Source organism: Chanos chanos, chromosome 10 (genome assembly GCF_902362185.1).
Source record: "Chanos chanos chromosome 10, fChaCha1.1, whole genome shotgun sequence".
NCBI lineage: Eukaryota > Metazoa > Chordata > Actinopteri > Gonorynchiformes > Chanidae > Chanos > Chanos chanos.
The window spans coordinates 17,895,841-17,910,384 of record NC_044504.1 but is presented as its reverse complement, the minus strand read 5'-3'; the positions used below and the strand labels follow the sequence as shown (position 1 = coordinate 17,910,384).

Below are 14,544 nucleotides of genomic sequence, written 5' to 3'. Positions count from 1 at the left end.
CAATCTCATGAACCTTGTCTTTGCCATTAACTCACTCCCTCTCTGAAATGATCAACATTTCAACTGAACCAACATGCACAGAACTCACACCAGGTCCCCTGTGTAATCAGACTGGCTTAAATGGAGTTTGATCATAGCTTAGGTCAGTACCCTACCCATCTCTGACAGACTACCAATGAGTGCACACGCCAGAGCAACTCCCTCATGATCGCAAAACACACACACACACACACATTGGCCCAGGAAAAGACATTTGATTGTGAATGTATGAGTTTTTTTTTTTTTAACATTTATTTGTTAGTATCTCATCTCAGCCATAACTGAGAAGGCCATATTGGTCTGAACACTTCCTGAAAAAACCATAACACCATGCTCTGTAGAAATGTTCTACCAATCAGAAACAGCAACAAAAATCAGGCAAGAACTGCACTGGCAAGAACATTTCTGCTGCATTACCATGATAGTATATAATTTTTCAGCTATCAATTTCATAAAGTCTGTTTCTCTACTGCATCATTCACCACAGGAAAACCACAGCAAAAAGAGAACAATGGACGTTCATCTCTCAAAAATATGGGGGTTTTATTGGTTTTAACTGCAATCAGTCATTACAAAAAGAGAGATCAATCTTATATAAACTCACATAGAAATTACTGTAGTGAAACAGCAACAGCTGTAAAAAAAAAAAAAAAAAAAAAACCAAACAAAAAAAACAAATACATTCAACAGTTTAGGTACTTTCTTTGTGTCAAACCTGTTAACCTCATACCAACTAGGAAGAAACATGAAAAAGGACTTTAAAAAATATATTACATTTTAACCATTTTCTGCATCCCAACATTATTCAAGGCAATCAGCTTCAGCTGAATGGAATGAGTTAGAGGCACTTAATGGTTGGGCTTGGAGGAAGTGCTCCGAAACATCTAATCATGAACAAAAGAAACCCAGTCTTCCAGCCATTTGGTCACAGCTATTGCTCGGCATTCATCTTATTTCAAACCTGCAACTGAGGAATTGTCTTTTTTTTAACACTGAAGTTTTGTTACCTGCATTGTTATCACATCACAAATATGGTCGCCCTCCTTTAAAAAAAAAAAAAAAAAAATTACCACTCCGGTGAACCGTAAACATCTCACTCTACACAACCATGACATTAAAATACACTTCAGGGTGGTAATAAAAACACGCAAGCATGAGCTCAATGCATTGCAAAACACTTTTAAACTTGGACCAACTTATGTCTGTGTCGCCTAGCGTGACAGCTCCCTGCTAAGCATCATTTAAATGAATGCACATGTGAAGTCATTTAGGTAAGTGAATTTGCACTTGATTATCAGAACTGGTCTGTCCTTAAAGATCTAAGATTCAGCACTTAAACTGTGGTCCTATGCTTTTTTTGCAGTCACCTGGTGCAGGGTTGTCATTGGGACACATTCTTTGCTATTACTGAGGATTCAGCCGGGCTGTACCCAGTCTGGAGAGATGAGGGGTGAGGGGGTGGGGGTAAAATTGCAGATGAATGACAGAAATGGTAAGAAAGTACTGATTTAAAGAGACTTATTGTTTATGAGGAATGTTTGCATGGCAGTAATGATTTGCAGTCCAATATTTGGGAAAAAAAAAAGAGAGGAAAAAAAACCCTACAATAAATAATCAAAACACAGAAGGTTTTTTTCTTTCACTTTAAATTAAGTTTCATTTTTATCAAAGTGTAGTTGCAAACAAAAGTCATTGTAGTACAATATATTAAACTGTGGAAAAAAAAGGAAGTTGACAAGTCTTCACAATCTTTAGATTAATACGGAAGATCATAATTTAACATAAAAGAAAATATATTCTATCGTTTCATTATCAAGATAAATACGAACAAAATTAACAAAAAATGCATATGATCACCAATAAATATGTTTTTTGATAAGTTAAATAAGCAGTGACAAGCAAAACTTTCCTTTTTGAAAGTTTTTTTTTCAAACAATAATAACCATAATAATAATGACAATAATAAAAATAAGTCAAAACAAAGTAAAGAGGCAGAGAGATGTAATGAAATTGGAAAGTGCTCCTCTGAGCAGATTCTGTGGAAAAGCACTCTAGCTTGGGGATCTGAAGTTAAATTGCAGGAAGTCCAGCGGCACCATGGGATTGCTGGAATTCCCCTCCATCTGCTCATCAGCCTGAGGGGAGGGGGATTTAGAGTAGGGTGAAGAAAAAAAGCAAGTCTTGAAGGTTTAATAACCACTTAGACGTAAAGATTCCCTTCCCAACTAACAGCAAGTGACCAGCAACAACGGAGAAACCACGGGGAAGAAGGAAAAAAAAAAAAGATTGTTCATTTTGAGTGAAGGCATCTGATCTCGGGGTCTTGGATTGCTTATCAGGAAAGATGTGGAAACTGTAGCACCCAGGAGAAGAGGCCAACATGCCTGGTTGACTCCAGAGCTGCCTCCTCATCTCAGCTCTCATGTGTGTTAAGTCCTTCCTGCAGACTGGCCCAGTCTGCTATTAAACAAGGGAGAGGGGCTATGCTCAAAATTAGCACTACAAAAAACAAAACAAGCTACAACAAAAACAATGCAACAAAAGACACAGTAGTCCATTCACCCCAAAAGCATGGTGGAATAACCCCAGGCACTTTTTTCATTTTTGCTCATGTTGGTCGCTAAAAACATCTATAATTGAAATAAGCATATTCGGGCAAGCCCATTTAGCTGGTTTAGACAGTGTCCGAAAGAAGTGTGGTAAAATGTTGGGGGGGGGGGGGGGGGGGCTTCTTCAGCTCAGAACTATCCCCTGGCCTGGATGCCACTGACTCTGCTACATGCTACATGTTACCAGACAAACAGCAATGGCACCTCCTGGTACAACAGTCCTATACCTTTTATCTGTTACCATTTCACTAATCCATCTCTTGTTCTGTTTTTTTCTTCTTTTTTGTTGGCACCATCACGTTGGAGAACATTGCATGGGCTTTATGAGATGAGACCGAGGTGGTAAAAAGGCTGCCAGGAAGGGGGGGGAGGGGACTTCTAGCTTGTTCTTGTCAAAAAGAAGAAGAATCAGAAAGAGTTCCCTTAATTCACTGCATGTTTTGTCAAAGCTGAACTGATACGCAGAGGGAAGTCTACTGCCCCTAGAGGGCTGGAGGACAGGCAGGAGGTAGAGACAGCGCCAGAGTCTGGTGCTCTCTGACCACAGCCGCCACGTGCAAGAGTGAATGGATGGCTCGGTGCACTCTAATCATCAGAGATGGACAGCCTGCTGAAGATGGGCAGTCGGCGGGTGGTGTCCAGGATGGGTGACTCTGAGCCGCTCAGACTCCCGCCTGAGCTGCTCTGGTAGCCCTCCTGGTCAGACAGAGAGTCCGGCTGGCTGGACTGAGATTCAAAAAGCTGGGGAGACTCCGACATGGGCCTAAAGTAGTAGGGGGTGTTGGATGGAGAGGGCGGAGCAGGTACAGAGGGCTCTGTGGCACAGTTAGGGCCTGCCAGGCTGGGGCCAAAGAGACTGGCTAGCTCCTGACTGGAGTAAGTGAATGGGTTGCTGCTAGGCCACTCTCGGATCTCATCTTGAGAGAAGATGGGTGGAGGGGTGACAGAGGTTGGGCTGTCTTGTAGGCCTCCAGAACTGGAGAAACCAGCAAAACTGTAGCTGTGTTGAAGTCGCGGCCTCTCCAGCTTGTTGGAAGCACTGAGCGGAGACGGAGGAGCCGGAGGCCCACGGCGTTCCTCGGCATTGTGAATAAAGTGGCAGCGAGGCCCGTAAGGACAGAAGCCAATGGTGTGGAAAGTGCGGCAGAGCTCCGTCTTATACTTAGGATGGCGACTCAGGCTGCGCAGCTCGTGGATGCCATGAGCAAACTGGCACTTGTCGCCATATTTGCAGGCACCGTTCTCCTCAAAAGGTCGACACAGCTCAGTCTTATAACGACTGGAATTGACCTGGCTGTTGCTGGGGCCTCCGGGTCCTGTGCACTTCTGCAGCAGGCGATCGCCGGTCTCAGAGAAAGAGCGGTCCCGCAGCCGGTTCTCCTTGTTGCCAGAGCCGAGCATGCTGGGATCAGCCTTGGCGCTGTTCAGAAACTGGTTCTGGTTAAGTTTGGCATTGGGCAGAGAGACGGAATGTCGCCGCTGGTATACTCCGGGCGCAGATGGTGTCCCCACGGCCTTCCTGTCCAGCAGGCTCCCAGTGGGGGTGGAAATGGGCAGATTGGCTCCAGTACAGGGAACAGACAAGGGGTGTGAAGTACTGATTATATTATTGTTGTAGTTCAGCATTTTGTTGTTCTAAAAAAAAAACAAACAGAAAGAAAAATTAAAAGGGTGCAAAATTCATGACAAAGTGACATTACAAACATAAGGAATAACTATCTTGATTTTCATATTCCTGATTAGCATAGATCTGGTCGCATTTTTTCCTCCTTTCCTCTTTTTTTCTTTCTGACAAAAGAAAGCAGTGAATACAATGAATATATCTGACTTACTCTTCCTCGAACACAGCTTTGGTCTGGTTTTATTTTGAAAACACGAACGAATGTGAGCCTATGGAACAACAGCTGGTTTGGCAAGTTGCCCACTAAAGGAATGCGTGGCCGCGTAAGTAAATGAAATATAGCAGGGGAGTCGCGCGCAGAGGGTTCAAACACTGAACGAACAGTCTCTTTGTGTAGGAATTATCAAACGATAGCGCGTCTGCGGGATCACTTATACTTCAGAACTGCGCCAAGATAGCCACACTCTACAACAAAAACATCACCCAATAGCGCAAATATTTATTTCTACTTAAATAGCTTGTTACGTTACCAGTGCTATACACAAATGAACATACAAGCACTAATTTCTATGGTATTAATTTGAAATCCAAATCAGCAATCAAATCTGAAACAGAACAGTTACTCAAGGACATACTGTGAAGGCGTGTCATGTTCAAATTTATACCATGTTTTTAATTCACCCGGATACTGAATCGAAAAAACAGAGGGTACACTAAAGCTTTAAAATATTTGCCACAAAACCGTGCGAATCCAGATACGACTCAACTAATGTGTTTCACACAGCACACAACCAGCAAAACAGTATATTGTGTGACCACTGGCAAGCACTCGAGCATTTCAGTATTAACTTAGTTCCAATCATGTCATTTGCACAATTTAATGCATCTGATCAAGTCAACATAACAATACTGCTCTCTGTACGGCACCAAAGCAGATTACTCCTTAAAATAAGTTATGACCATCACCAAACAACTCATTAACACAGTGGACGGAAGTACAAAAGTAGTCAAAATTATAAGAGTCATATGTATTTACACAACATAAATAGCAAACTACTTCAGGTCCCCGCGGAAAATACAATATTCCATGACTAGGTATTAGTCTCTTTAGGTCGGTAACGAACACACAGAAAAACTGTTAAGAACACTTGTTCACTTCGTAGCATTCCGAACAACCTAGCAGAACAGACACCAAAACGGGCATACTAAAAGATATACCACTTGGCCCTTTGCTTTCACAAAACACTTGTAAGAGGCCGTTTGCATTCATTCACTTCTCGTGGATAAACATCCTATGTTAGCATGTGACCACAAAATATACACTAGCAGGAAGAAGCTATTCGTTGACAGCCGTGCAGTAAACAAGACTGTTGCCCTGTATGTATTTAACACAAAATCACAACAGCGAAACACCAAAGCGAGAGAACCAGTGTTCTGGGCCTCGCGGAAACCTTAGTCCGTTGGAGCGCTGCTCGTTAGCCAGATGTTTTCATTTACATGTTAACTGTTAACACAAATGTAAATTAAGAAACGGCATCTCATTTTTGCACACCATTCTCAGACAAAGAACAAGCCAGGTTTTTTTAGCACCGATTCATGTCCCTCTCCGCTCAGCACGTATGCAACTTTTCTGATTTCAAATTCCATAGGACAACTTCCAAAAGCTAGCGACTGAGCTAGCTACTGACAAGTAAAACTTTCTCTAAGTTACCTTGTTGTTGATAACTTCGCTGAGATCGAAGTAAGGCGACACCACTGCTGTGGTCATCTTCAAAACAAGGAAAATGAAATACAAACAGGTAAAAAAAAATGAGTTGAAGTTTTTCAAGCTGGGTTCTGTTCGCGTGAACTTTCGATGCCCTAATTGAGAACCCCCTCTACCCTACTCCAGCTTCGTGCATTTCCCCTTATAACACCAAGCAGGAGGGGCTAGATAGCGTCGAGAGAAGGGCGTTACTTTTTCTTATGAATCAAGTTTTTCCCCCCTCCTCCTAAACTGAAGTATGTAGTTGTCCGTACAATGTTTGCTTCTTTGGAATCCGTGCACCATGTCAATATCAAACAGCCGACAAACATCAGAAGATGTAGACAAGTTTAAAATCTGTAATTATTCCGGACTCCGGAACTGCGTCCCATTTATGTTTCAGCAACTTTTGGAGTATTCACAAAGTATGGTGTAAACGAATGGAAGCACAGAGTACCTGGATAATGACGCATGATAAATTACACATCTGCAATTTTATTTATTTTTATTTTTCCCGCCTGAAGCACCCTCTCGAATATGGCAATAAACAACGAACGTCCCTTATACCTGGTCCCAGTCATTCAAAGACGTACAACCAGCGAAATCTGTGCATGCTTGTTTGGGAATTGAGAAACAAGCGCGTCGTTGAGGCAGCTTCTTTAGTAACAGTAAATAAATAAATAAAATAAATAAATAAAAAATAGTGTGAAATTCTGTTTCTTTATAACGTCAAGTGTTTGGTTTTGGGGTTCGTTCAACGCTCAGGTGTAGATAAGAGATTTCATAGCTAACGACGGCTGGAAACTAAGTTATAGTTTATGATAATATGGTTATACAGTCTATAGTTATTTACATGATCCAGCTGTTTCCCGGAGGTTCATGATGAGTCCGCTCTGTAATTAATCTACGTTTAATTGTCAAAGCCAAACGTCATGTGCGGGACTTTCCGGTCCCCAAAGAAACTTTAACCCTTTCATAACACACTTCTGGACGCTGCGCACAGCGTTGGAATGACTGACGAATCGTTGGTTTGGACAGGAGTTTTTTTTTTAATCACAAATGTTAAACGACGTTTTCCGATTTAAAACTCGCAAACAAGATAGACTTCAAAAATGTTGTGGAGTGGAGAGTTGGAATTAATGTATCCATTAAATTAGGGCGGTTAACTCACAGCCTTACTGCACTCACATTTCAGGATGTTTTGATTCAAAGACAAACAAACAAACAAAAAAAGTAACATCTTCACATTCATCAGTCAGGCACGTTCACAATACTTGTTTGTGTAAAATAGAACGAAGGACTTTTTGCCATCTCTAATTTTGGTAATTTTCCTTCTAAATTATGGCAGGTTATCCTCTTGCCTTGTGTAAAGAGTCTTGGGCTCTGGTTTGAAAGACTTAGGAAAAAAAGTAGATAGAGTTGAGAGAGGAGAAAAGGATCGTTGACATAAAAGGTTGGAGGAGGGGAGGCATTGGAGAAGATTTATGCAGGACGTTTATTACTACACAGCTCTGCTTTAGGGAGTGTGAGTGTGACTGAGAGAGTAAGTGTGTGTGTGTACGTGGGGTGTGTATACTCAACATATCGTCTTTTCTTTCTACCCTGACCCAACAAGAGTTAGGCATCCATCAAGCGTATGGTTTAGAATATGCAAGAACATCAAACAGACAGAAAACTTAGGGCATGGGACAGATACTGGGCTTTGGTTTCCTTCACAGCGAGTTTTATACGTACAGGAACTGGAGCTTGTTTATTTTGATCAAAGCTGCTGAGCAGGAAGTTGTACTTTCTGCATATAAATGGACTTGATGAGTTCTAGTTGCATGGAATTGACCTCCCCTGCAGTGTTTTGACAGATGAAGACACGAGATGTCAGGATGGATAGAAATCATGTCTGCAGTTCAGAGACTCCCACTTTACTAACTGATTATGTGAATCTTATAAAAAGTCTGGACCTCAGAGTTAGGTCTTATCCAAAATTCCTTTGGAAGCCAGTAAATACAGTTGTTATCATCATTCATTGGCTCAGAGAAATCTCTATTATATTCGCTATGGCATAGTTGCATTCTTATTGCTGTTGTTTTTAATGTTTCATCTCAATCAGTGTTTTGATTATATTTGGTTCATACAGGAATTGATCCATTATGATGTTTTTAGATCCCTGGATCTATTAATGCATATACTGATATGAGACTGTCTGGAAGAGAATGGAGGTGCACAAGTCATTTGAAGATCAAAGAGAAAATATCAAAACTCTTCGCAATATACACCATATGTGTGAGAGGATTTCTTGTCTTACAGATTCTTTGTTGCAGTGCACCCTGCTAAACTGTAGAGGGAGCAGTGTCTTACTGCCTTTTGTGCCATTCACACTCAGCCTCTCCCTTCATCTCTGATCTTTACAAGTGATTTATGAAGGTTATATTTCATTTAAGGAGCATAAGAAGTCAAAATTATAAGACATAGTTACTTCTGTAATAGCACAGTACCCAGCCTGCACTGGCAACTCCAAGCTAAATTGAAAAGATAGGGAAATCCACTACACACATACATTGTTTACAGAGCTTTATGGAATATTATGGATATGTTTCATGTATATATTGTCTCCAGATGTGTTTGAGGCTGATGCAAAGCCATTTACAGTCTGTTCCTTTTTCCCCAACCCTTACCTCTGTTGTTCTGGCTTTTCTTCAAGTCTCAGTGGAGGAATGAGGGAAGCCTACAGTATTTTTCTTTCATTTGTAATAGTGTTGATTTTTGCTTTAGGTCACATGGAATGTAAGGCAGAAACTGTGGTCCCCCTTTCTATTTCGTGCCATTCAAACACAGAGCTTATTTTCCCCCTCAGACAGAGGAGATTCAAAATGAGAAGAAATTAATTGAGCATAAAAGCTTGGCCACAGCATTGTTAGTGGTGCACCACCAGTCCTCTCTAGTCATGTTGTTCCCATGAAATTTGCTCTAAAAGACCAGCTTTTTGGCCCCCTCCTCTCCCCTCATACAAGAGTTTCAGATGAATCGCGAGTGTGATGGTTGAGAGGTTGAGCACTGGTTGAAGGGGAACACATAAAAAAGAACATTTTGGTCATTTTCTGTTTTCAGTCACATAGGCTGTACCCATTGCGTTAGTCCATATGAGTGCACTGCTCGAGTGGCTCAGAGGGAAAGAATATGTTGGTCTGGAGGATAGTATCAGTGGCTGTTATTCCAAAACCAACTCCACGCATTAGTCCTACACTTCTCTCTCTCTCTCTCTCTCTCTGCGTGGTTTCAGACTGATAGAAACCTAAAGGAGGATAAGATTCTGAGTGATGTGGCATTTGCATGAAGCTCAAAGCAACTGTGAGAAAAAAAAGTGAAAAAGAGAGCAGAGCGTAGAGAAAACTGGAGGTGATGGGGTTCAAAGCCAGGAAAGAAAGTTGAGTGATAAAAACATAACCATTGAAAATAGAATTTGCTGACTCATTAACCCCTGTATTCAGTTTAGCATGTGAACTGTTAGTATGTTTCCTGTCCACTGGACCCAAAGGAAGGGCGGATTCAACCAGTCACTACTTCCACAATCACCATGGTACAAAACACACGCAGACACCAGATCTCATCATTCACATAACACATTATGTTCACCTTCATACAGACAAACACAGCTGAAGCCTCATTCTGAACAACTGGCACTCTGAAAACCAAAAACACACAGGTCTGCTCTTCATTCTGAAGACATGACCAGGGAGCTGAATGGAGAGACTGAGACCAGCCTTGATCCTTGATTAAGACAAAGACACACTCCACTATGCTCTTTCCCTTCTCTAGGTGTAGGTGTCCCTCAGACCTAACCTAAGAACAGGTGTCATGGCCACGCCATGGACACCACTGAAACAGGATATTAGAGAGCCCGTCACTCAGCGTGGCCCAAAATCAATGAGCTTTGTGAGTGCTGGCCAGAGAAGCAACAGTGGAGACCATTCTCTTCATGAGAACTGTCCTCAGTCCATCTGTCTCCATCCTTCCCTCCCCCACCACCTTCACAAGCCTTCACAATCTCTCTTGTGTGGTCAGCAACAGACTAAAGTTACATGGTCCATGTGTCCAGTGGCAGACAATAGATGAGGCTTGCAAATGAACCTACTATTTGTTTATTATGAAAACCCTGTTTCATGACAGGTTTGGTCATGGTGTTTCCAAAGTGCCAGCTCTTAGTGAATAGATGCACATGGATTGACTGTAGCTGCAGATGCACACAAACATTTGCAATTCCTGATTTTGTTAACTCACCAAATATGTTTACATGTTCACAAAGGCTCTACTTTAAATAATTTTGTTAAGATGAAACTTTATCAACTCCTAGCCAAAGCAGAACGATCCAAGGGCGCAAAGCAAGTCCTGATTTTACCTATAAGCCAATGTCGAGACACACTCTTCAGGTACTGTTGGAACTGTGAGAGAAAGAGACAGAGGGGAACACATTTCACGCACGGTGAACTCTTCCCATGAAAGCTCTCATTTTTAATGTGTTGCTCTTGACTGTAATGATGCCATACCTCTAGCTATTCCTCACGCTGATGATTAGCATCAGAAGGACAAGCCCAGTGAGCAACACTAAAGGTATCTTGGCAAAGCTTGGGCAACTGCAGTTCAGTGAATTGCTTTTCAGTTTTTTTATCTGAGAGAGTAAGAAAGAAGATTTCAACTGGGCTTTATGCATTCAAGCTTGCCAAAAGAGAAAAAAAAAAAGATCAGCATTTGACCCTTGATTTTGATTTTACAAAAAATGTTTTTAATCATACTTTAAAAAAGGCCTTTGGAAGTATTTCACTGGCTCTTGTCCATGCATGGAAAAGTCCTGGGATTGTCAATAAATCTGTTGATAAAAGGGTAGTGTGTATGGGGAAGCAGGGCAGGATAGTTTGTTTTCTTAAACAGACAGTCTCTCTTTAGTACGCGGAAGTGAAAATCTGAGGTGATTCTCCATTGTGGATAAAGAGCGCCTGAAAGAAACTCAAGATGACTGAGAGAAAGAAAAGAGAACAATCAGGTATAGATTGTATATACATTTAATATGATGGAGTCACTGGTCTTGCTCTCTTAAACGGTTCCCTATGCCTTGTTGTGTTTGAAAGCTCAAAGTCACTTTTTTGGATTGTCAGAGTACTTTTTGGATCTTGTATGGACTCTGAGGCTTTTTGTCATGCAAGCGAGGAGAATGGCCATTTCAGAGTGCTGGAGAACTGGCCTGTAAACTTATGGCAGTACTCCTGCATCCCTGAGCCAAAAGGGAATCGGTGATTAGTGTTGCATGAGTAACAGGGGAGTTCTGTCTCCCATTGTCCCTCTCTCCCTGAGGGGAGGGCTATGGAGCCACTGAATGGTGTCCTTGGAGCTCCCTCAGGAATATAATCAGTTGGGATGGTCAGTCTCTATTCTATTCAAGAGTCCTCTGCAAGGCCACGGCCACCTAAGTTCTGTCGGCTGTCTGCCTGCTGCTTTTGGACTAGTCTAAGCAACCTCAACACAAGACGTAGAGCAAAGCCTACAAACCACCAGACATGCTTTTATCTGTGTTTATTATTGTGCATTTCAGTTGGTGTTCTTTTATATTTGTGTTTCTGAGTATGTTTTTTTTTTGTTTTTGGAGAAGGAATAGCTGAAAAGAAACTGGAATCAATTAAGCCCCTCCACCCTATGTGTCCAGTGTGAATACTGCTGGCACACATAGCCACCCCAACCTCAGCCGTCACAAAGCCAACTCCATTTCTCAGAGGACAGTCCCTAATGGCTACCCACAGTGTTTTGTCAGCTCACTTTGTGTCTCAGCATCCCTTTTGTGTGACAGTGGGGTATGGAAACTCTTTTGGTGCGTGTTAAATTGTGCTGGTTTGCATTTACTTTGCCTTGTGTGTGCTTCAATGCTCAGTGAAATCCAGTAAAACAAAACGCTTTTTCCAGAATTTGGGGGTTTATGAGCCTCTGATTCCCATCCACTCTCCAATAAGAACACATTCACCAAAACATTTGCTGCTCCCATCCCTCCAACCCAATTTGCCAGCTCCACCCACACACTCCTCTTCCACATCCCCATTCTCCCTGAAACCGTCAACCACCTATCCAAGACTTACACTCTGTAAACTTTCTCCAACATGGAGTCCAGACACTGTTTCAGTTACAACTTGTAATGGTGATAGCTAAAGAGCTAACCCACTACAAAGTCTTTTGACCATGCTGAAGAGCCAAGTGTTTGAGAACTGGCGAACACTGAGGAGTGAGTGTTTGAGAACTGGCGAACACATAGGAGGTTTTTTTTTTTTAACGTTTTTGGCGTTCATGCTTGATCGCCACCCAGGTCGTGTTATTGTCCTTCCATAAATGCATTTCCCAAGAAATCATGAAAAAAAAGTTAAAATGAGGTCCAGATGAAAACGATACCTACCATTGGGAAAAATCCATTAATAAATTTAATATTGTGACCTCAATAATTCACCCTTATTTTTTTTTTCAAATAAAACAATCGGGGTTAGCCTGCACGTGCTTGGCCTGGAATGGTGTTAGCAGAAACTTAGAAATCACAAGGAGGATTCAAAGGTCATCAAGACATTTTAAAGAGTTTGACAGACTTTTTAAAAACATTTACTTTAAATCTCAATCAAATTAAATGCCTGTCGTAATATTGCCAGTATTCATACAAGCATAAATTAGTTAGATGGGATTATGAAGACATTGTTGAGTGGCCTTGTTTTTCTGTACTGCATCAAAAACATTGCTTTGTATGTTAGTTTTATAGCATATAGTTGGTGGGCTTAAGGAGTTATTGTGAGATACAACTTGACCCAACTGAAAACTGTCAGTTAGAATGAGGGACTGTTTCCTATTAACAAAGGCCAAAAAAGTAACCTTTTGTCTGCAAAAGAAATTCTAAAAGTCTCTGAGTCAGCATTGCTATGTTAGCAAGTATTAGCTACAGTGCCCTCCAGAATTATTGGCACCCTTGCTAAAGATGATTGAAAGGGCTTATAAAAAAATTCACTTTATCAGTTGTCATCTTAGTATTATACTGAAAATAGAAAAAAATCTTACCTTTATTTGAAGTATGTTTAGTCTGAGAATAAAGCAACAATTAGTGAAAAATAAATTTATTAAACAAAATCAAACATGTCACAATTAATGGCACCCCAAGACATTTTAATCAAGGAAATGTAAATGAGGTATGACCCCACGCATATTTAACTAATTTTAAGTCAACTGAAGTATTTAAGAAAATTTTGAGCAGTCATCAATGATTTCCTGTTTCACTGGGGTATAAAAATGAGGTGACACAGGGCCCAAATCCTTTAGTCATCCATCACCATGGTAAAGATTCAAGAGCAATCCATTGTAATAAGGCAAAAGTGTGTTGACTCAAAACTTAAAATGCCTATATGCTCGACTTAAAATGCCCATATCAACAGTTAGGACAATCGTTAAGAAGTTTGAGAAATTCAAAACTATCATGAACCAGCCTGGAGGAGGACGCAAGGCTATTTTGTCAGCAGCCACAGTGAGGAGGATGGTCAGAGAAGTAAAAAAAATCTCCAAAGACCACAGTTTTAGAATTACAGAGTTTGGTAGCATCTTGGTGTCACCATGTCTCCAAATCCACCTTAAGACGTCACCTCCATGCCAATAAACTGTTTGGAGGGTATGCCAGGAAGAAATCTTTCCTATCTTTTTGCCACAAGCAAAAGTGCTTGGCGCTTGCCAGATGCCACTGGAACTTTACCTGGGACAGGGTGCTGTGGTCAGACAAAACGAAAATTGAGTTTGACTCCAAACACTCAAGGTGGATTTGGCGTGGAAATAAAGATGGCTACAGAGAAAAGCACCTAATACCAAGTGTTAAATATGGTGGAGGATATGTGATGCTGTGGGGCTGTATCTCCTGCAAAAGCCCTGGCAGTGTTGTTCGCATACATTGCATTATGGATTCCAGGAATTTCCGGTTAATTTTAAATCAAAATCTGGCTGCCTCTACCAAGAAGCTAAAGCTTGGCCGTGGTTGGATCTTCCAGCAGGACAACAATCCAAAGGCCACATCAAAGTCTACTCAAAAATGGTTAAATGAACACAAAATCAAACTTTTGCCATGGGCATCCCAGTCGCTTGACCTAAATCCAACTGAAAACCTGTGGGTTCAGCTCAAGAAGAGAAGAGGGTGCACAAGAGAAGACCCAGGACTCTGCAAGATCTGGAAAGATTCTGCATTGAGGAATGGTCAAAAATCCCTTCTTCTGTGCTCTCAAGTCGTATAAAACATTACAAGAGAAGTGCTGTTCTGTTGGCAAAAGGGGGTTGCACAAAATACTGAATGGCGGGTGCCAATAATTACAACACACATGTTTTCTGGAATAAAATTTTGACTTTTTTTTCTTGTGGCAATGGGTTCATGTGGAATGTATACATTTACTTGATTTGCTAAGTAAAGACAACATTTGATAAACAGTAAGGGGAATTTTCATCAGCCTTTTTCACTCATATTAAATAAGGATGCCAATCATCCTGGA

General features: G+C 41.2%; 1 protein-coding gene across 1 annotated transcript; it reads right to left on the bottom strand.

Moving 5' to 3' along the window:
• Positions 1-1,668: 1,668 nt before the first annotated feature.
• zfp36l1a (zinc finger protein 36, C3H type-like 1a) lies at positions 1,669-6,142 on the bottom strand. Its single transcript, XM_030785906.1, has 2 exons — positions 5,981-6,142; positions 1,669-4,283 (listed from the first exon to the last, which is right to left on the bottom strand). Exons 1-2 carry the CDS (start codon positions 6,035-6,037, stop codon positions 3,234-3,236), a joined length of 1,107 nt encoding a protein of 368 aa, XP_030641766.1. The 5' UTR covers positions 6,038-6,142; the 3' UTR covers positions 1,669-3,233.
• Between the last annotated feature and the right edge of the window lie 8,402 nt (positions 6,143-14,544).

Excerpts from the sequence above, each read along its gene's own strand:
- zfp36l1a (XM_030785906.1), bottom strand. The coding sequence starts at position 6,037 with ATGACCACAGCAGTGGTGTCGCCTTACTTCGATCTCAGCGAAGTTATC. Across the intron at positions 4,284-5,980 it reads GCGAAGTTATCAACAACAAG|AACAACAAAATGCTGAACTA; the intron begins GTAACTTAGAGA and ends TTTTTTTTTTAG.